Here is a 23281-nt window from a genome sequence, read left to right as displayed (position 1 = left end):
GGAGCCAATATAGAGAGAGTTGGCATAATCCAACCGGGAAAGAATCAGCGCGCAGGTGACTGTGACTCTGGCAGCCTTCGGGAGGAGAGGAAAGAACTTTCTCAGAATTTTAATAAGTCCGAAGCAGCAGCCAGCAGTTGTCATAACCTGGGTGGAAAACAGCAGTTTCTCCTCAAACCAGACGCCCAAGTTCTTGGTGGGCCGACCCTCAGACGAGGGGAGGAGAAGCTCCTGGGGCCAGAGCTGATGACGGAAGTCAGAGGGAAAAGTGCCGAAGAGCAGAATTTCAGATTTTTGGTCGTTGCACTTAAGCTGAGCTCCTGCCAGCCAAGCGAAGATGGAACGAAGACACTGTTGGGCATCCAGAGCTGAGCTGGAGGCCTTATCCCAGGTGAAAAGCAGCTGGGTGTCATCAGCGTAGGCCATCACCTTAGCGCCGAGTGCTTCAGCCAGGTGGATCAGAGGCGTGACATATATATTAAAAAGCAAAGGGCTCAGGGAGGAGCCCTGCGGGACACCCGTGGTGACCCAGCGGGGGAAGGAATAACAAGGAGGGAGCCAGATCTGCTCGACCCTTTCCTCCAAGAAGGACCTAAGCCAGCCCCGTACAGCCCCTGACACCCCGATCTCAGCAAGGCGAATCAGCAAAAGATTGTGAGGGACCGTATCGAAGGCCGCCGAAAGATCCAATAAGATCAGGGCGGCCCTACCCCCAGCATCAAGGCACGTCCGGATAGCCTCCACGACCTCGACAAGGACTGTCTCAGTGCAATGGCCCGAGCGGAACCCAGATTGCGAAGGGTGAAGGAGATCCTCAGCCTCCACAAAATCAGATAGTTGTTTAAGCACCACCTTCCCACAAATCTTAGCCAAAGCTGGCAAGAGGGAGATGGGACGGTAGTTGGCAGGCGTAAGCGGGTCCAAAGTAGGTTTTTTAAGCAGTGGCAAAATCTTAGCCTCCTTCCAGACTTGGGGAACCACCATAGTCTGAAGGGAAAGATTAACAATCAGATTGACTTCTAAATAGATGTTATCAGCAACAGCTGCAGGAAGTCGGGCCGGGCAAGCATCCGCCGGGGACCCCGATTTAAGACCTCTGAGGATTTTCAAGCTGTCCAGAGGGTGTACTGGGGAAAAAGCGGACAGCAAGGTAGATGGGGCCGGACTCACAGGCAGCAGGCCTGGCAAAGCACCTGAGTGGGGGGGGAAAGATGCCTGAATCGCCAAGATTTTATCACTGAGGGCACCAGACAGAGTGTTACACCAGTCAAAAGAGGAGGGAGCCGCGCTAGTCTGGGCCGCCGGGGAGGTAAAACTCTGGACTATAGAAAAAATTTCCTTAGAGTTGTTCCTGGCCGCCTCGATGCGAGAGGTAAAAAAGAGCCCTTTAGCCTCGGAGATGGCGGCGTAGTAAGATCTCTGGGCAGTTCTAAGCCGGCTTTTAGCCGCCGGACAATAATTGCTCCTACGCCAATCGCGCTCCAGGATTTTACACTCCTGTTTGAGCACCTTGAGGGCGGGAGTAAACCAGGGTTTCGAGGGAGTGATTCTGGCCGGTCTTATAGGACGAGAAGAGGTGATGGAATTCACAGCTCCAGACACCCAGCAGGTAAACCCAGATATACAAACCTCCAGGCCCCCAGACATCGACGGTCGAGAAATGTCGAGGGCATGGGCCAGATCCAGAGGGTCTACTCTCCCCAACGCAGGTTTGAGGAAGACAGGTGCCAGAGCCTCAGCCCTAGAGACGGACCAGGAAAAATAAGATAGAAAATGATCAGACCATGGCACAGGGAGGGGCTCTTGAACCAGGATAAGAAAATTGGAGCAAATCGGGTCTAGTAGGTGGCCAGTCCGATGGGTGGGGAGGACGACATGTTGGGCGAGTTGGGCCGTATGCAGAATATCCAGCAAAGCAGAGACCTCTCCTACCCCTGGCAAATCCAGATGGAAATTCAGATCGCCAAGGACCAAGTAGTGAGAAAAACTGGCTGCTCTAGAAGTAAGAGCATCTCCACATGCCTGAAGAAAAGGGCTAGCGGGGCCAGGGGGCCGATAAATCAGGGAAACCCCAAGAGTAAAGTGGGCAGACAAGCGGGCGCTAAAATCAAGTGCTTCACAGCCTACCCAGTCCCCTGAATCGCCTCAATGAAGGTCCCAGCGGTCCTTGTAGATGACAATGCACAGAGCAGGAGATGCTATAGGGGGCTGCAGGGACAGACCAGGCTGAGGAAACAGGAGCTAACAGAGCGCTGAGCAGGAGGCGCTACAGAGGGCTGTGGGGACAGACCTGGCTAAGGAAGCAGGAGCTAACAGTGCACTGAGCATGAGGTGCTATTTAGAGCAGTGGGGACAGAGCTGGTGCAGCAATACCGGAAGCAGGAGCTAACAGTGCGCTGAGCAGGAGGAGCTACAAGGGGCTGTAGGGACAGAGCTGGCTAAGGAAGCAGGAGCTAACAGTGCGCTGAGCAGGAGGAGCTACAAGGGGCTGTGGGGACAGAGCTGGCTGAGGAAGCAGGAGCTAACAGTGCGCTGAGCAGGAGGCACTACAGAGGGCTCTGGAGGCAGACCTGGCTAAGGAAGCAGGAGCTAACAGTGCACTGAGCATGAGGTGCTATTTAGAGCAGTGGGGACAGAGCTGGTGCAGCAATACCGGAAGCAGGAGCTAACAGTGCGCTGAGCAGAAGGAGCTACAAGGGGCTGTGGGGACAGAGCTGGCTAAGGAAGCAGGAGCTAACAGTGCACTGAGCAGGAGGAGCTACAAGTGGCTATGGGGACAGACTTGGCTGAGGAAGCAGGAGCTAACAGTGCACAGAGCAGGAGGAGCTACAAGTGGCTGTGGGGACAGAGCAGGCTGAGGAAGCAGGAGCTAAGGGTGTACTGAGCAGGAGGCGCTACAAGGGGCTGTGGGGACAGAGCAGGCTGAGGAAGCAGGAGCTATCAGTGCACTGAGCATGAGGCGCTATTTAGAGCAGTGGGGACAGAGCTGGTGCAGCAATCCCGGAAACAGGAGCTAACAGTGCGCTGAGCAGAAGGAGCTACAAGGGGCTGTGGGGACAGAGCTGGCTAAGGAAGCAGGAGCTAACAGTGCACTGAGCAGGAGGAGCTACAAGTGGCTATGGGGACAGACTTGGCTGAGGAAGCAGGAGCTAACAGTGCACAGAGCAGGAGTCACTAAAGAGGGCTGTTGGGACAGACCTGGCGGAAGAAGTAGGAACTAACAGTGCGCTGAGCAGGAGGCGCTACAGAGGGCTGCGTGGACAGAGCTTGCAGGGGAAGCAGGAGTTAACAGTATGCTGAGCAGTAGGCGCTATTTAGGGAGTCGGGACAGAGCTTGTGCAGCAATACCAGAAGCAGGAGCTAACAGTGCACAGAGCAGGAGTCACTAAAGAGGGCTGTGGGGACAGACCTGGCTGAAGAAGCAGGAGCTTACAGTGCACTGAGCAGGAGGCGCTATAGAAGGCTGTGGGGACAGACCTGGCTGAGGAAGCAGAAGCTAACAGTCCACTGAGCAGGAGGCGCTATAGAGGGCTGTTGGGACAGACCTGGCTGAGGAAGCAGAAGCTAACAGTGCGCTGGACAGGAGGCGCTATAGAGGGCTGCGTGGACAGAGCTTGCAGGGGAAGCAGGAGTTAACAGTATGCTGAGCAGTAGGCGCTATTTAGGGTTGTGGGGACAGAGCTTGTGCAGCAATACCAGAAGCAGGAGCTAACAGTGCACAGAGCAGGAGTCACTAAAGAGGGCTGTGGGGACAGACCTGGCTGAGGAAGCAGAAGCTAACAGTCCACTGAGCAGGAGGCGCTATAGAGGGCTGTTGGGACAGACCTGGCTGAGGAAGCAGGAGCTGAGAGTGAGCTGAGCAGGAGGCGCTGCAGAGGGCTGTGGGGACACATATGGCTGAGGAAGCAGGATCTAACGGTGCGCTGAACAGGAGGCGCTACATAGGGCTGCGAGTACAGAGCTGGTACAGCAGTAACAGTGCACTGAGGAGGTGCTTCTGAGGGCTGTGGGGATGGAGCTGGCTGAAGCAGGAGCTAAGAGTGCAGAGAGGCTCATATAATCTAGGGGCAGTGGCTCACAGACTCCAGGGGCTGACACTGTGTCCAGGGCAGATACACAGAGAACAGCAGGTGCTCACAGACAGCAGGGCTGGCACTGTGCCCAGGGCAGTTACATGGAGCAGGGGCTCACAGACTCCAGGGGCTGGCATTGTGCCCAGAGCAGGCACATGGAGCAGGGGATCACAGACTCCAGGGCTTTGCACTGTGCCCAGGGTAGATACATGGAGGAGAGCAGGGGCTCACAGACCCCAGGGGCTGGCACTGTGCCTAGGGCAGATACATGGAGCAGGGGCTCACAGACTCGAGGGGCCGGCACTGTACCCAGGGCAGATGCATAAGGACAGCAGGTGCTCACAGACTCCAGGGGCTGGCAACGTGCCCAGGGCAGATACACGGAGGACAGCAGGTGCTCACAGACTCCAGGGGCAGGGACTGTGCCCAGGGCAGATACATGTAGGACAGCAGGGGCTCATACACTCCAGGGACTGGCACGGTGCCTAGGGCAGATACATGGAGCAGGGGTTCACAGGCTCCAGAGGCCAGCACTGTGCCTAGGGCAGATACATGGAGGGCATTAGGTGCTCACAGACTCCAGAGGCTGGCACTGTGCCCAGGGCAAAAACATGGAGGACAGAAGGTGCTCACGGACTCCAAGGGCTGGCACTGTGCCCAGGGCAGATACATGAGGACAGCAGGGGCTCACAGGCTTAAGGGGCTGGTACTGTGCCCAGGGCAGATACATGGAGGACAGGAGGAGCTCACAGACTCCAGGAGCATGCCATGTTCATGCTTATAGAGACTGGGTTGAGCAGGCGTTTACATGTTCATGGGGCCCACTGTGTCTGTTTGTCCGAAAAATGTCCTAGAGGTTGGGGTACTGCAGGCGTTACCATGATTCCAGAGGCAGTATGGAGCACCGCAGCCACACCCACGGTCTTCATTCATGATCAGAGACAACAAAGATGGAAACAGAAGATGGTGCGTGTAGAGCTCTGAAATCTAAAGCCAGGTCACCCATGGCACCACCCGCACAACCCACTCATGCCCACGAGGGGGGGGATCAACACAGCTCCTTCCCTACTCAAAGGACTTCCTGCCTGTCCCGATGGCCTCTGAGGAACCAGCGCCTCACAGAGACCTGTCACAGGGACAGTGACTTACCAGTCTCATGGTACAGGGAGACTTCCTGCCTGTCCTCATGGCCGCCTGAGGAGCCGGCTCCCCACAGCGACCTGTCCCAGGGATAGTGATTTACCCATCACATGGTACACGGTGACCTCCCGCCTGTCCTGATGGCCTCTGAGGAGCTGGCTGCCCACAAAGACTTCCAGGGGCAGTGACTGACCCATCTCATGGTACAGGGAGACTTCCTGCCTGTCCTGAGGGGCCCTGAGGAGCCGGCTTTCCACAGTGACCTGTCCCAGGGGCAGTGACTGACCCATCTCATGGTACAGGGAGACTTCCTGCCTGTCCTGAGGGGCCCTGAGGAGCCGGCTTTCCACAGTGACCTGTCCCAGGGGCAGTGACTGACCCATCTCATGGTACAGGGAGACTTCCTGCCTGTCCTGAGGGCCCCTGAGGAGCCGGCTTCCCACAGTGACCTGTCCCAGGGGCAGTGACTTACCCATCTCATGGTACAGGGAGCCCTGCTTGGAGAGCATGTTCGGGGGTTTCCGTGGCGACTGGCCTTCGATCTTCATCACTTCATCGCAGCACTGCTTCCACTGGCCTGCGGTCAAGGAGAAGGAGGAAGATGAGGGACCTTAGGAAAGAATTGTACATCCAGAGAGCAAACATACAGCTGACGCAGCAGGATCTCTCTCTACTGCCCCATACAAAGCAACATCTCAATCTACTGCCCAATACAAAGCAAGATCTCTCTACTGCCCCACAACACGCAAAAACTCCCTCCACTGCCCCACACAAACCAAGAACTCCCTCTACTGCCCCAGAACAAGCAAGAACTCCGTCTACTGCCCCACACAAAGCAAGAACTCCCTCTACTGCCCCACACAAAGCAAGAACTCCTTCTACTGCCCCACACAAAGCAAGAACTCCCTCTACTGCCCCACACAAAGCAAGAACTCCTTCTACTGCCCCACACAAAGCAAGAACTCCTTCTACTGCCCCACACAAAGCAAGAACTCCCTCTACTGCCCCATACAAAGCAAGAACTCCCTCTACTGCCCCAGAACAAGCAAGAACTCCGTCTACTGCCCCACACAAAGCAAGAACTCCCTCTACTGCCCCAATACAAAGCAAGAACTCCTTCTACTGCCCCAATACAAAGCAAGAACTCCCTCTACTGCCCCACACAAAGCAAGAACTCCCTCTACTGCCCCAATACAAAGCAAGAACTCCCTCTACTGCCCCAACACAAACCAAGAACTCCCTCTACTGCCCCGGAACAAGCAAGAACTCCTTCTACTGCCCCACACAAAGCAAGAACTCCCTCTACTGCCCCACACAAAGCAAGAACTCCTTCTACTGCCCCAATACAAAGCAAGAACTCCCTCTACTGCCCCACACAAAGCAAGAACTCCCTCTACTGCCCCAATACAAAGCAAGAACTCCCTCTACTGCCCCAGAACAAGCAAGAACTCCCTCTACTGCCCCGGAACAAGCAAGAACTCCTTCTACTGCCCCACACAAGGCAAGATCTCTCTCTAGTGCCCCACACAAAGATTTATCTCCCTCTACTGCCCCACACAAAGCAAGAACTCCCTCTACTGCCCCAGAACAAGCATGAACTCCTTCTACTGCCCCACACAAGGCAAGATCTCTCTCTAGTGCCCCACACAAAGCATTATCTTCCTCTACTGCCCCACACAAAGCAAAGTATCATGGAAAGCAGTGAGCACCAAACATGCTGTGCCGTGCTGCGTTGCTTGACGTGGAGGGAGCAGGAAAGCGCGGCATTTACAGACTCTCCTCCCCTCTTCCTAGCGCCGGTGCAGATTTGTGCTGCCATGCACCTCAAACACACCTTAGCGCCATAGCCCTGCGGTGCGTGTCTGAGTCTACCACAGGCTCTGTACAGATTGGGTCCCATTCCTGAACAAAATACTATGCCTAGACACACTTTAAAGCTTTCCCTACTTTGTATGTGTGCTGCACAGTGCATCACATACAAAGTCGGAGATTAAAGGAGATATGAAAACATTTCTCTTTTTAACGCCTGTTTCCAGCGGCATTCATTTTTGGACCTAAACCCTGTCTACAACTGTAAGCAGATGGAGTTTAGCAACAAAAAGCATGGGTGGTTGCATGGGAATGCCCATGTACCACCCATGTAACTCCCCCTTGACGCAAACTAATGCAAAGCAGCGTGTCGTGGTGCTTAGTGTTAGTTTCCCCTACAAACCAACAGGTGGAGATGGAGGCGCTGAGGATGCTGGTGAGTTGCGTGCTGATTGGGTTTGTTGCGAGGTGGTAGAGGTGGTGGGGCGGGGGTCAGTGGGCGCCCCGGAGTGGATGGAAGACAGCACCACCCCAGGCGTAGCAATCTTTAACGAAACCTGGATCAACACCACCTCGGGACCGGACATCGCCATCGCCATTCCCCAAGGATACAAGATCTCAAGGAAGGACCGCCCCACCCGCCCAGGAGGAGGAATCGCCATCGTCCACAAATCCAACCTCCACCTGAGCACACTCCCCGACGAGCCCACAGACCTGATGGAACACCTTCACTTCAAGATACTGGCCAGCCCTACCTCCACCCTCCGAGGAACCCTCATCTACTGGCCCCCTGGACCCCACGGACTTTTCGCCAACTCCATCACGGACATCATCTCTCACATGCCATTGCGTCCACCAACTACACCCTACAGGGAGACCTCAACTTCCACCTCAACAACCAACTGGACCCCAGCACCACATCCCTCCTGGACAACCTCCACAACATTGGACTCCGCCAGATCGTGACCGAACCCATGCACTCAGCAGGACACACCCTCGACCCCCTCTTCACAACAGGAAACTCCATCACCTTCAGCCACACCACCGATCTCCCATGGACTGACCATCGATGGGTCCACTTCACCTTCAGAACACCCACCAGCACCTGCTCCCACAAAGAAACTGGACCAGAGTCACTAATGACCAGCTAACCTCATCACTCAGCAACTGTACCCCAACCATCGCGGAAAACGACGACCCTAGCACCGCAGCCCGAACCCTGCACAGACAGATGGATCTCCGACAGCGCCAACACCATAGCCCCCCTCAAGGAAACCAACACCCACGCCCAGAAAGCTAGATGGTTCCCCACCGAACTTCGAGAGTCCAGACTCACTTGCCGCCGCCTCGAAAAGGCCTGGAGGAACACCAAATCTACAGAAGCCCACAACAACTTCAGAGCTGCCACCAACAACTACCACCAACTCATCAGAAAAACGAGGAAAAAAGCGATTGAAGACAGAATCTCCACTCATGCACACAACAGCAAAGAACTCTTCAACATCATCAAGGAGTTCGCCCAACCCACCAGCGAGTCCACCGACGACCCTCACTCACAAGACCTCTGTAACAAACTCAGCACCTTTTTCCTATACAAAATCAACTACGACTACTTCGACAAAGGCAACCAACACACTGAACCCTCACCAACCCCCCCCCGACACCCTGAAGCCAGCGATCGACAACTGGACAGCCCTCACCACCAAAGACAAACTGAAGACGATGAAGTCAATCCACTCCGGCGCCCCCACGGACCCCTGCCCCTACCACATTTTCAACAGAGCCACCGACGCCATCGCACCCATGCTCTTCCACACCATCAACCGCTCCCTGGCAACCGCCTCGTTCCCCGACGACTGGAAACATGCTGGGATAAACCCCCTCCTGAAGAAACCCTCGGCGGACCCCACTGACCTCAAAAACTACAGACCCATCTCCCTGCTCCCGTTCCCAGCTTAAGTCATCAAGAAAGCCATCAACAGCCAACTCGCCACATTCATCGAAGAGCACAACATCCTCGACTCCTCCCAATCTGGCTTCAGAAAAAACCACAGTACAGAAACCGCCCTCCTCGCCGCAACAGACGACATCCGCACCTTACTGGGCAAAGGAGAAACAGCAGGCCTCATCCTCCTCGACCTCTCAGAGGCGTTCGACGGTCTCTCACCGCACCCTAATACGCAGACTCCACGATGCAGGGATCCAAGACAAGGCCCTCGACTGGATCCGCTCTTTCCTCTCCGGCAGAACGCAGCGGGTCAGACTCTTTCTTCTCGGACCCTACACTTACAACCTGTAGAGTCCCCCAGGGAGCATCCCTCAGCCCTACGCTCTTCAACGTCTACATAGCTCCGCTCGCCCCCATCGTCAGAACCTATGGACTTAACATTGTGTCATACGCAGACGGCACCAAACTCATCCTCTCCCTATCCAACCAACCCAACACCGCCAGACACAACTTTCGAGAAAGCATGGAAGCCGTCGCCAAATGGATGAAAAACAGCTGCCTACAACTAAACACCAACAAAACAGAAGTACTCATCATGGGCCCAAACCCCGATGCCTGGAATGACACCTGGTGGCCCCCCGCCCCCGGAAGCCCGCCCACCCCTACGGACCACGCATGCAACCTGGGAATCATCCTGGACTCAGAGCTCAAAATGGACCGCCAGATCAACTCCGTCTCGTCCTCCTGCTTCCACACTCTCCGCCTCCTATGTAAGACCTTCAAATGGATCCCCCTCGAACACAGAAAGACCGTCACTCATGCCCTGGTCACCAGCAGGCTCGACTACGGCAACGCACTCTATGCCGGAATAAACAAAAACTCACCCGCAAGCTACAGAACATCCAAAATGCCACCGCAAGACTGGTCCTCAACCTGCCAAGACACTGCCACATCTCCCAGCACCTGCTCACACTCCACTGGCTCCCCATCGAAGCTAGAGTCACCTTCAAGATGCTAAACCACGCTCACAAGGCCCTCCACGAAATCGGACCAGCATACCTGAACAGCCGACTCAAATTCCACACACCCCAAAGGACCCTACGATCAGCCCAGCTCTCCTACGCTGTGGTCTCCCACACCAGAAAGACCAGATCAGGCGGCTGATCCTTCTCCTTCCTTGTGGCCAGAGCCTGGAACGCCCTCCCTCTCCACCTGAGACAGACAACATCTCTCCCCATCTTCACAAGAAACCTCAAAACCGGGCTCTTCGACAGACCCCCAGCACCTTGAGACCCTCAAGAGCGAGTAGTCGTGCTTAACAAACACCTGATTGTTTGAGTGATTGATTGATTGATTGATTGATTGATTGATTGAAGGCTCAGGGGGTCAGGGTGGTAATGGTTTGGTTGAAGTTTGCTGGTTGGTTGAGGTCATTGGGGTTGAGGGTGGCAGGCGGGAGGTTGAAATGGTTGTAGATGTTGGTGATCTTGCTGTGGAAGTAGTCTGAGGGTGTAGTAGAGTTTTTGGGATGGGCAGATGGTGTCCTCTATGGCTGTTGGGTTGGAAAATTCATTGACTATTTTGAAGAGTTCCTTTGTGTGGTTGGATGCGGGTAGTGATGGCTGCCTTCTTGGCTTCCTTGATGTGCCGGTGATATATGCTGACGGCTGTTTTGTGAGCTGTCTGTCGGCGGGATTCTTGGGGGCATCATTTCTCCAGTGAGACAGTTGCGCTTTTTGGTCCTGAGGTCTGGGGTGTACCAGCTGGCATGTTTGGAGGTCTTGTTGAATTTTGTAGGTTTCAGTGGGGTGACTCTTTTGGTACTGTCGGTGATCCAAACAGTGAAGTTCCGGATAGCCTGGTTGGGGTCTGTTGAGGCCTCGGGTTGGGAGGTGGTGAGGGCCTGTGACCACTGAGTTTTGTTGACCCTGCTGTGTGGGGGATTTGACACCTAGTAATGATGTGCTGGGCGTCGGTGATGGTGATGGTGAAGTGCACGATGGTATGGTCACTCCAGGTGAGTTCTGTGGTGTGGTTGAACTTGATGCTGTCGATGGAGGTGAAAATGGGATCGGGTATGTGTTCAGCTTTGTTGGTGGGTTCAGTGAACAGTTGGTTGAGGCCGATGTTGTTCAGGTTCTCAAGGAGAGAGATGGAGTTGGCGTCATTGGGGTCGTTGATGTGAAAGTTGAGGTTGCCGTGTAGAAGGTAGTGGTGACAGTCGATTGCTAGGGAGGACGATGAGGTTGGGAATGGCATCACATAATTTTGCTCTGGGCCCCGGGGGTCTGCAGGTGAGGGTGCTTCTTATCCTGGCGTTCACGTCAGTTTACAGTAGGACGTTGAGTTGCTTCATGAGCAGCGCAGGGTCGTTGTTGGTGATGGTGCATCTAATGATTTCCTTGGAAGTGATGACAATGCCTCCACCTTGTTTGTTGGCGCGGTCTCGGTGTATCATCTTCTAGCCTTCAGGAGTGGCGGTAGTGATGTCGGGGTTCGAGGAGGGGTTGAGACACGTTTTGGTGATGAAGGCAACGTCCGTGGAGAGGGGGGTGATGGTGTCCCAGATTTCCGTGGCATGTTTGCAGAGGGCGTTTAGCAGCATGCGGTGGAGCAGTTGTGGGGTGATCTTTGTCTTGTGGGCAGGAGTGATGCAGGATCCTTCGTCGGTTGTGTCGCAGCAGAAGTTGCAGTGTTGGCAGGTAAAGGGTCCTTTGGTGGGTTGTGGAGAGGAGGTACAGTGGTTGTTTCGGCGTCCGGGGTCCAGGTCCAGGAGTTTCTTGGCAGTGTCCCATCAGGTGGTGGCAGGGCTGGGGGTCCTGACGCTGGGCGTTGTCCAAACGGTGGTGCGATGGCAGTGCACCTTCTGCGCGTGTCTGCTGTGAGGGCGTGCAGCAGCCTCATTAGTGGTCCTGCTGGGTGGTCCTAGTGGTCATGGGTGTTGGCCAAGGACCTGGGACTGGCAGATCGGGGTCAGGGAAAGTAGGCAGCACAGGAATGGGCAGTGCGGGGTCAGGGACAGCAGGCAGCGCAGGAGGAGTGGCAGGACAGGGACCGGGGGCATTGCAGGGACAGCAGGCAGCACAGGGACAGTCAGCTCGGTATCAGTTATAGCAGGCAGTGCAGGGATGGGCAGCGTGGGGTCAGGGACAGCTTAACATAACATGTGTATTTGTGAAGCGTACGTTCACCCGGACGTATCTTGGCGCTGAATAACAGATATGTATTGTTACCCAACTCAATGGCACTCATTTTATCGACCTCAGATGGATGAAAGGCTGAGTGGACCCACCGTGATTTGAACCTGTGACCATGAGGTCGAACACAGGATCCTGCTGTGGACGCATTAGTCCACTGAGCCACCAGACCCGGCAGGCAGCGCAGGTACAGTGCAGGGGGAGTTGCAGGACAGGGACTGCAGGCATCCCAGAAACAGCAGCCAGTACAGGGACAGGCAGCACGTGGTCAAGGACAGCAGGCAGTACAGGGAAGGGTAGCGTGGGGGAGTGGCAGGACAGGGACAGCAGGCATTGTAAGAAGAGCCGGCAGCGCAGCGCGGGGTCAGGGACAGCAGGCAGTGCGGGGTCAGAGACAGCAGGTAGCGCAGGGCCAAGGGGGTGGGCACAGAACTGTAAGCCTGGTCAGGTGAAAGAGGAGCATCCCAGCCTCCTCAGGGCTCCGCCGGGTGCGGATGAGACCACCCTTGGCCCAGCCTTGCCCGGGCTCCACCTACGCATGTCCAGTGATGCGGCAGCCGCAGGGGCTCTTTAATTGGCACTGGGAGGAGAGAAAATCTGAGAACCAGCTGGCCTACCTCCAGGGCTACTGGGAAATGTAGTCCATTGGTTGTAGGGGGTCCGGGGTGCTTTGGAGCGCGGTGCAGCGACAATGGCAGCAACAGGTGGGAAGGGCGGTCAGTCAGCCTCGCAACACAAACCAGAAAAGTCCTAGAAAACGTCACAATTGCTCTTTTAGAGCCTGCAACTTTTTGGCAAAGATACGTGAATTTTGGACTTTAAATAAACTTTTTTAACCTCAGCTGTTTTTTTGCATTTGTTCTAGAGGACAGGGAAGGTAGAACCATTATTGAAGAAGTCTGTCTTGCCCGCTGCATGTCAGAGCACCATGGCCGGACTGGCCAGCCGGGCAACCGGGCAATCCCCTGGGAGGCTGGAGCCCCAGGAGGCCGGTTTTGACATTTGGAGGCCGGTTTCGGCCTCCAAGAGTGGTGGTGCACGTTACACAATTCCAGCAGCAACTTTAAAAAGTTGCTCCTGTTCTAGCACACATTAGCAAATCTGCACATGGGGGCTTAAGTTAGAATTTTTGTCAGGACTGTTTTAAATTCCCAGTCCGGCCCTGAGTGCACCTATACCCGCCACCACTTTCAAAGATCACCAATCACCTCTAAACTTTCTGACATTATCCTTTGAATGTGGGGTGCAGCTTTTACTGCTGCCCCACTCTTTCTACCTAGCAGAATGATATTCTGTTCCTGCAGAATAGCAGAAACAGCCCCTGAACAATAATATACTGCCAGAAGTGGGACGAGTGAGCGTGAATTAACAAACTACTACCTCTCTTGACTGCTCCATACCCACAAATATACCTGAGCGGTGACAAGAGCGGCCGCGGTTAACAAAGTAAATCTCCCTCTGCTGCTCCATGCACAAATGTACCTAAAATGTCCTAAGAGCGAGCACCAGCTAACGAGTGATATCTGTCTGTCGCTCCATACACACGAATATACCCAGCTTGGGAAGAGCGAGCACCAGCTAACGAGTGATATCTCGCTGTCGCTCCATATATACGAATATACCCAGCATGGGAAGAGCGAGCACCAGCTAACGAGTGATATCTCGCTGTCGCTCCATATATACGAATATACCCAGCTTGGGAAGAGCGAGCACCAGCTAACGAGTGATAGTTCTCTGTCGCTCCATATATACGAATATACCCAGCATGGAAAGAGCGAGCACCAGCTAACGAGTGATATCTCTCTGTCACTCCATATATACCAATATACCCAGCTTGGGAAGAGCGAGCACCAGCTAACGAGTGATATCTCTCTGTCACTCCATATATACGCATATACCCAGCTTGGGAAGAGCGAGCACCAGCTAACGAGTGATATCTCGCTGTCGCTCCATATATACGAATATACCCAGCATGGAAAGAGCGAGCACCAGCTAACAGGTAATATCTCTCTGTTGCTCCAAACACACAAATATACCCAGCTGTGGAAGAGCCAGCGCCAGCTTAACAAGTGATATCTCGCTGTCGCTCCATATATACCAATATACCCAGCTTGGGAAGAGCGAGCACCAGCTAACGAGTAATATCTCTCTGTCACTCCATATATACGCATATACCCAGTATGGGAAGAGCGAGCGCCAGCTAACGAGTGATATCTCTCTGTCACTCCATATATACGCATATACCCAGCATGGGAAGAGCGAGCCCCAGCTTAACAAGTGATATCTCGCTGTTGCTCCATATATACGAATATGGAAATGGAAATTGACATTTGTAAAGCGCTAACTGCCACTCCGAAAGGAGCATCCTGGCGCTGGTATGGAGGGGGGCGGCTGCCCAGAGATTCTTAGATGAGAGAGAGGCAAAGTTCATCTGGGGCTCCAAATATCCAAGTCTTTAGTTCTTTCCTATATTGTGTTTCAGATGTACGCGTTCTCAGATGCGGTGGCAGTAGGTTCCAGGCTCTGGTCCATAATGCTGTTATTGTTTTCCCTCCCCTAGTTTTGCATCTGAAACTGGGAGGTTTGAGTAGGTTGGCTGATGATGACCCGAGGGTTCTGCTTGTACTGTAGGGGGTGAATCTTGATGCGAGGTATTGTGGCCCCAGTTTGTTTGAGGCTCTGAAGGTGATAAGGAGAATCTTGAAGAGTATTCTCTTGTGTAGTGGGAGCCAATGAAGGGTTTTCAGAGCTGTAGAAGCGAAGGGCCTTTGTGGAAGTTTAAGGACCAGCCGCGCTGCTGTATGTTGGACTACTGGGAGTCTTTTTAATGTTTGTTTGTTGGCTCCTGTTGCAGTAATCTAGCCGTGCCAGTATCAAGGCGACCGCCACTGATTTCCTTGCCGCGAGTGGGGGTACATCGAATAATTTTTTCAAAGATTTTATAAGGCTGAAACAGGTCCCTGCAACCTTCAGTGCATGTGGTTTGAAACTGAGGGCGGAGTCAAACTGCACTCCTAGGTTTCTTGTTACCGTTACCATATCAGGTGGGGGTGACGTACCCTCTGGCCACCACTCATCTGGTGAGAAAGACACTTCTTTACCAATTGGTAAGATCTCAGTTTTTTCGGTGTTGCGCTTGAGGTGGTCATCCTTCATCCACTGGAGGACCTTGGTGAAGCATCTTTTAACATTGAGTTCGGCATCTTTAGAGTTTTGATCTAGAGATAGGATCATTTGGGTATCGTCTGCGTAGGACGTAACTTCGATGCCAAATGATGTTATTAGTGAGATGAGTGGAGTCATGTAGACATTAAATAAGAGAGGGCTTAATGAAGAGCCCTGTGGTACTCCTGTTGTGATGGTGCGTTCCACCGATAAGAAGGTTCCGAGGGACACAGCTTGCCTGCGCATGGAAAGAAAGGATTTTAGCCATTCCAAGGCAGCGTGTGAGATTACCGCATGATTTGAGCCTGGAAAGGAGGATGCTGTGTGATATGGTATCAAATGTGGCCGATCGGTCGAGTAGGATCAGCACTGCCTTCCTACCTCTGTCAGCAATCATTTTAAGAGAGGCCGTGATTTCCAGGAGTGCAGACTCGGTGGAATGCTTAGGGCGAAAACCAGATTGTTGGGGGTGGAGGATATTTGTGGCCTCGATGAATTTAGTTAGCTCTTTATGCACAAATTTTTCGGTATATTTTCCTAGTAGGGGAAGAAGTGATATGGGACACAGGCAGACGCTGGTGATGTGCAGAGTCCAAAATCCATACCCAACTCTTAGCTACCGAGACCCAAGCAAGAGATCACAACAGTGTGATCTAAAAGATCAAATTCAAAACCTAAGACTAATGAATTATCTTGCAGGTATTTACTCACGCTACAACTACTTACTCAAGGTTCAGATTTACTCATATCATAGGTAGTTCTCACCCCCCCCTTAGCACGCTTCGCAGATTCTTACTCACAAAACATGATTTATTCAAGCCATGGCAATTTGCTTTTTGTATAGCTACTCAAACATAATCACTTACTCCTGTTGCTGCTATTTACTCCTAAGTGCTTACTTAAATCCAGGTACATTTTGTGAGTACTTACTCCTGATGAACAGACCCACTCAAGTAAAAGGAAACAACCTTATGAGTTTACTTCTGTGGTAATTCAGCTGTAGGGGTTCCTCTTAAGGGCTTACATTGGTACCAGACATTTAATCAAGCTGCAAGGGCTCATTCCTGTGCAGGTAGTTACGCTGTAGCAACTATACATAGGGGCTAACGCCTGTCGTGGAGCTTACTCATGTTGTACATAGTTACCCCTTAGTTACATTGTACACTCATCTCCAAAGGAGTCACACGTGCCATTGATACTCACTCATGTCATAGAAGTGCTGCCAGAAGGCCTCCATCCATCGCTGCATGTCGGCGCGGCTCTCCGCTAGCAGCGTGTGCGTTACCTCATCGCCCCCATAGCGGTTGGTGATGGACATTCTTTGGTGCTTGATCTTTGGATCTTTGTCTGTCGCGCGAATACGTGTTTCCTGCAAAAAGAAGAGTGCGAGATGTGACCTCCTCTTCGGTAAACGTGTCACACCTGCAGCAGGCTCGTGATCTAATGCCTGCTTCGCCTCTTGCATGTGGAAGCAAGCGATGATCCTGGCCTGACATATGCCTTGCTTGATAACACCGACCCTCCAGATGGCTAGTTACCCCATGGAGAATTCATAGTCTTACAGGCAAGGTTCAGTGACCCGTCCTTCCCCCAAAGAGCCATGAAAGGCCATGGGTCAGTGACAGTGAGTTCGTGGTCTCTTGCATGCCACTTGTGACAGCCCCGTGATTCCATACATGCCGTCTAGGCTACACACAATCTTCAGAGTACAGTCACACTATCATTCTTCCAAAGGTTTACACTCTATGTTTTACAGAGAACGTCCAGACTTATGGTACAGTCAGGGTACAGTGCTGGGTTTGTGCATTTCCAGCAGGGTATCTGAGAGTGCTTGTTGCTCTGTGAGTGTCTGGTAGCATCCACTGATGTTTTGGTTCCTCAGTGAATTTGGTATTTTGTTGTTGGATAGTGGGTATTGGTGGCTGGGTGTGTCTGGCAGAAATCTTGGCGATCATCTTTCAGCCGTATTATTCTTTCCTTTTCAATTCTTCTCCGAGGTCTCGCTGTGTTTTTCTTATTGTCTCCTTCAAACCCATGAGCCTGTATAGTGAGAAGTTAAGAGAGCAGTCAAGGGATCCAGGGGTGGAGGTTCCTTTGAAAGGGTAGGGATCTCCATTGTTGGCCTCCCGGAACCCATAACAATCTGTTGTTGCGGAACATGCCCCTGCTGTGCAGAGGCTGTGCCTTGAAGAGCCCTGCTGTTCCTGTAGTGACCAAGGCACCTTTATGAAGCTTTACATGAATATTCAACCGTCTCAGATTTCCCAGGACGGTGATTGCTGACAGACAAGCAACCTCATGTGCACACTTGTGAAGGCTGTGCATAATAAGTGCAGGTAAGCTACACTTCTCTATACCCTACCATCCCCAGACCAATAGGTTTGTAAAAATGATTTAATAAAACATTAAAGAGCATAATGGGTGCTTTGGAAGAGGTCCTGAGGAGGAAGTGCCTCAGAAAGGGGTTCAGAGTTCATATGATTTGAACCCTTGCAAGGACACTTCATCTGTTGCCCCTTGCTTCGATAAGAGATATTTTCAAAGGAAACCTGATGTCCCCTACACACGATGTAGTGGACTGAAGAAGATGATGGTTCAGGTCATGCATATAGCAAGGCACAATTGTCGTGCTAGCCAGCAGAGTCTGAAGGAGCAGTCTGTCATAACACAGCCCTAACTGGTCATGAAGAGCATCAGAAATCCTTGATCCAGAACCGGATCTGTTGTTTGTAGGATGCGTCTGTGATTTGTAAAGTCATAATACAAATTAGTGATGTCAGTTATGTGATTGAGTTAAAGCCGTCTGGGAGCCCAGGTGGGTCCAGCAGAGATGGCTTCAAGCCGCACCATCGGATGGTTTTAATATCAGCTCCACTCCTGTCGAGGTCCATGAGGGTTATTAGGCCCAATGAGATGATACGTAATTGTATCAGAAAAGGGTGCAGGGTAGTGCTGGCCCACCCGTCATCTTTGACCCATGGGCTGCACAAAATCTGTACTCTTTTTTATCGAGATGGGGCAATAAACCCAGACAAGGTGCAGAGATGGACAGATACTGCGGCCAGGAATGATGGCCTCTTCCTGAAGTTGACCAGCCACCCCACTGATGATGGGGCTCAAATACTGGAAAATGGATTTGTACTTCTGCATGAACTATTAGTATTTCGATGAAGTTGTCAACAGCAAATGACCTCCCTATTGTCAAGTCTGATAAACCCATGGATAAGCTGGTCAAAGCAAAGACCTTACGACTCTTGGTTTTCCCAGTGTCTGTTGTTCTCAGCACCTGGGAAGAGCACTTCAGTCATCGCCAAAAGATGAGAAACAAACTGACCATGAGGTTTGCTAAGTTCCAGATTGGTCAGACATCTAAATATCTAAGCTTAATCTATTCTATTACACAGCAGGCTGTACAGAATGGACTCTTGACACCGGTCTGGTAACACTGACTTAAAAGAGGTTTCTTTAAAGTGCTTTTCTGAAGTGGTTCAATTGTCACAGTTACTGTATGGGTTCTGGGAGAGAATTCAAGAAATCTGTCACTTGTGGTGAGAAGTGCTTTCCTATTTTTAGTAGACCCAGGACATAGGAAGCCGTTTGTTGTCGTCGCTCTTGATATTTCTCATTGATCGATAGAAAAGGTTGCGGCAGAATGAATTCTGAGTAACAGTGAGGCTAGTACATGTATATATTTAACCCCAGGCAACAGGTGTGTAGGGAAAGAGTTGGACTCTAGAAGCCACAATCGAGGCTGTGCTGGCCAGGCGGCTCCCACAGCCCACAATAGTCGCTCCCTTGAGGGCCTGACCTCACAGAAGCCGCCTTCCCTGTGCTTGGAACTCATCCCTGAAACCATTCTACCTGCTTGGCGAATGGGGTTTGCACCCCTTTCCCTTTGCTCAGTGTAGGTCCACCACCTCAGCAAAGCACACCCCCTGCCAGCTGTAAGGTTGTAAGCTGTCGCCTACCAACCATTTAGGCTCTGACTGGTCAAATTCACATCGCCCACTTTATATTTACGAGGCACTAAGCACCAGTCTTGCGCAGATGCAGAGCTCCCTTGGTGCTGGCTTCTCTCTCGGACCGGGATCCACCCTGGACTCCTGGAGCACCTTCTAGTGGTGACCGGTGGAGACGAGGCGCTAGACTGCCCTGACCACTGGAAAATCTGTACAAGACTTAAGTGACTGAAGATCAATGTTTAATTAAAGAAGGGACTGAGGCTGCCCTGGTGGCAGAAGACAGCAGCCCAGCTGGTCTAGAGGCAAGACCAGGTCAAGGGCCGCTGCACGAGTGCCTAGCTTGAGGCGCGACACACGCAATGACACCAGAGGCTGTTCGAGCTGCTGTTCCGTAGCCTTGAACACTCACGCCCCCAGAAGGGAGCCTGAGCCCACTGGCTGGCGTCCGTAGTCCTGTTCCAGAACCATTAATACTATCTTTGAGTCCCTTAAGATTCCAGAGAAATCCGCATTTTAAGTCAAAGTTTAAACCCTAAACCCTAGTGACCAGATCCCAGTTAGAACCGGAGAATGAATGCTTTTTGTCCAGTGACTATCCTAGTCCCGTCAGAAACTTCCAACCAAAACTCTTGACCAGTCATTTCCATGATAACAGTCTGGGCCGTACCCGCTGCCCCACTTCTCCTCCCCCAGCCCCCACCCCACGGCAGGTGGCTTCTGCACCCATATTACACTTGCTTTCATGTTGAAAACTCAAAGGGGGTGGTGGAGTCTACAACCGCTCGGCAAAACTGAAATTTCTGGAGCACACGGATATCCCCCCATGACACAGGCAGATAACTGGGGTTCAAGGTTCTAGACTCGGGGTCTGAATAACTAGACAAGTCTGGAAGCCACCTATCAGGGTTTACCCCAGAGCTGAGCACCTGATACGACAGGGGAAGAGAGGACAAGGGAAGCCCAGCTTGAGGTTTGCCTGACTCGGGCTCAGAACCACAGGTGGGTAAAGGGGCTAAGGGTGAGACCAAGGGGATAATTTGGAGCAGAGGCTCCACCTTTCAGCATCAGATAAAAGGTCAGTCTGTGCGACGTACAGCAACTGTTGAAGCATCTGCTCGAACCACTGACCTCTAATTCCATTTGCTTGGAAAGGCCTTAGATCAGTGGTTCTTAACCTTTTGACTTCTAGGGACCCCCACTTAATCATTACTGGAACCTGGGGACTCCCACTGAATCATTTTTGTAATTCAGGGACCCCCCCACTGAGTCATTACTGGAACTCGGGGACGCCTCACTGAATCCTTGTTGGAATCCGAGGACCCCTCACTAAGTCATTACTGAAAGCCAAATACCCCGGCCTAAGCGTTGTTGATGATTTGAACCGCAAAACAATACACAAAAAATAGAGGAAAAAGCATTCATCAAACAAATACACAACTGATGACACATTTTATTTAAGTCGCAACCACATACATTTAAAAAAAAAAAACATTTTAATAGAAAGATTGGAGTTTTCCTAAATTTAGTCGAGGCATCTTATCGTCCCTTCTATAGTCTGTTTTATGCACCTGCGCTGCTCCCACGTATCCATCCGAGGATACTCATTTAATTTTGAGCCTTCGATTTCAAATTCCTTCACATTTACAGTACTTTTAATATTATTTAGTTTTCAAAGAATTTACGGCCCCCTAAGGAGGCTTCACGGACCCCCAGGGGTCCCCGGACCACAGGTTGGAAACCACTGCCTTAGGTCCAAGAACTCAAACCAAAAGCAGTAAGAGTTATAAATGTTATAAAACATTTGCCAGATTTTTTACATAATTAGATATCTGTTACAAAAAGGAACTGCATGCTTAATAAAATGCCTATACGTTATTTTTACATAAGTAAAGCACCTCATTTCCTAGATGGGGGAGGGGCTCCCGGTGCTCATGCCACGCCCTCCCCCAGATACACACGCAGTGACGGGCCTCGCGGGGCAGCACGGTCTGCACTTCTTAAACATGGCGCACGCTGACGTCTAGGCCTAGGAAGTGCAGAACGCCGCCAGTTTGCCAAGGAGGGTTTCAAGCCATGAGCCGTGAGATGCTCCGATTGGCATCTGAAGGGCTTTCTCAGCCCTCTCACCCACTAGCCTGTTTAACACATTTGCAGAATATAAGAACGCCAGTAAAGTAAAACTATTGTTTTTTGTACTTCACAATTCAGGGGTTTGGCACTAGACACAGGACACCATCTACTCATTTTTTTCAGCCAACAGCATGTTGCATTGTGGGGCTTGTAGTTTTGCATTTGACGGTTTCATTATGGGCTCAGAACCCCAGCATGCATAGAGCTCCTGGCTAAGATGGTGGAACTGCCTTGAGGTGTGAAACATGACCTGTTCACACTTGAAGGCTTTGGTTTAAGATTTTACAAATTCGGCTACTCAATTGCGAAAACGACTTGTTTCATAAAATCAAAAGCAGACTTGGCTTGCACATGTTGTGTTCAGTCCTTAGCACACACACATCATGCATCAAAAGACGAATTGGCATGTGGATAGAATTTTCTTATGTGCATTGGAATTCTTTACACCAATCATCACAAGAAAATACAATTACAACATGGACTGCAGCGCAAGCTTCCCTAACACAAAGAGTAAGCAAAGGGCAGGTGGTGGTTGCAGAAGGAACATTACACAATTCTCTCACACACGCAGGACATGCACACCTGAGTGGCCTTTGCTAGGATTAGTGTACCACACCCTTTTTTTGCTGTGACAATTTAGTGGAGAGGTGTGGTGCAGCGGCCAGAGCAGCTGACTTTGAAGAACAGGGTTCACAGTTCGATCCCCGTCTCCGGCAGCAGCTCAGCTCAGCACCAGGTGACTCTCTGGGCAATAGCTCACTTACTTTCCACGACGGCCCCCAGCGCCTCGAGACCCGTAAGGGTGAGTAGTTCACGCTTTACAAATACGGATAATTTGTGTCAAGTTACTCATCTTATTTCTCCCATGTCGCCCTTAATTGTTCAAGATGGAGCAACATTATGGCCTATAAAGCCACACACAAAAGAGATTATTGTACAGTGTGCATCCTGAGCTGAATTATTTCAAGCTGCACCCGACTATGATGATCATGGAAAAAGAAGCAGAGGGAAGAAAAGTAACTGTCCAGGGCCACACTGTTTGTCAAGCGGGGAAGCTGGGACTGAAACCAAAGTCTCTGGGTCAAGGCCCTGCCACCAGTTTTTGCCCTGGGACCAGCAAATGATTCTGACAGGGCTAAGCATGTAATACAAGTGTATTCAGAATGGAAAATGTTACTTCCCCGGTAGACATCTGTTCATGGCATGTAGAGCTGTAGATTCTCATGCTGTACATACTCCTGGCACTTAGCGTTGGGTCCGGATGTGCGCAGGTTGTTTTTCTTTGAAGAAGTCTTTCGAGTCACGAAGTTTGGTGACTCCTCCTCTTGCTAGTAATGCACTTGGACATCGACTCCACTGTTAGATTGTTTTCCTCGTAAAGTAGGTGAGGATGGAATGAGAAGCAAAGTGTTGTATATAGAGGTGTCCGTGCAAAAAAAGGAAAGTGAGATAGAAATGTGACTGTAACGTGCCACAGGTGTCCGGGGAGAAGGGAGGGCACATGTGTAACTGCAGCACTACATGCCACGAACAGATGTCTACTGGGTAAGTAACACTTTCTGTTCAAGGCACGTGTAGCTGTAAACATACATGCTGTGCATTGACTGCAGAGCAGTCCTCCCAAAAGCAGTGGCTACATACCTGTGGGGTTGCAGTAGTTTGTAAAAGTGTGCAGAGTACTGCCTGGCCGACCTGATGGGCTAGCGGATCCACACAGATGTGTTTTGTGAAGGTGTGTGATGTTGACCAGGTAGCTGCTTTACATATGTCAACGATTGAAACATTCCCCAGGAAGGCCACGGAGGCTCCTTGTCGCGAGTGGATAGCATCGCAGGTTTGGATGCGCATGACTATCCA

The 23281-nt window shown here is 51.7% G+C and overlaps 1 protein-coding gene across 5 annotated transcripts in view; it reads right to left on the bottom strand.

Annotated features, from left to right (window-relative positions):
• Positions 1-23281, bottom strand: part of RTKN (rhotekin) — a 606092-nt gene that overhangs the window by 22789 nt on the left and 560022 nt on the right. For all 5 annotated transcript variants that reach the window (XM_085642925.1, XM_085642926.1, XM_085642923.1 and 2 more), the window contains exons 10-11: positions 16536-16701; positions 5686-5790 (exon numbers count right to left, since the gene is read on the bottom strand). In XM_085642925.1, coding sequence (XP_085499051.1) covers positions 5686-5790; positions 16536-16701 — 271 coding nt within the window. The remainder of the gene's footprint in view (positions 1-5685; positions 5791-16535; positions 16702-23281) is intronic.

This window comes from Triturus cristatus, chromosome 2_2 (genome assembly GCF_964204655.1).
Source record: "Triturus cristatus chromosome 2_2, aTriCri1.1, whole genome shotgun sequence".
Lineage (NCBI taxonomy): Eukaryota > Metazoa > Chordata > Amphibia > Caudata > Salamandridae > Triturus > Triturus cristatus.
The sequence above is the reverse complement of the archived record's forward strand: the minus strand, read 5'-3'. Positions and strand labels throughout refer to the sequence as shown.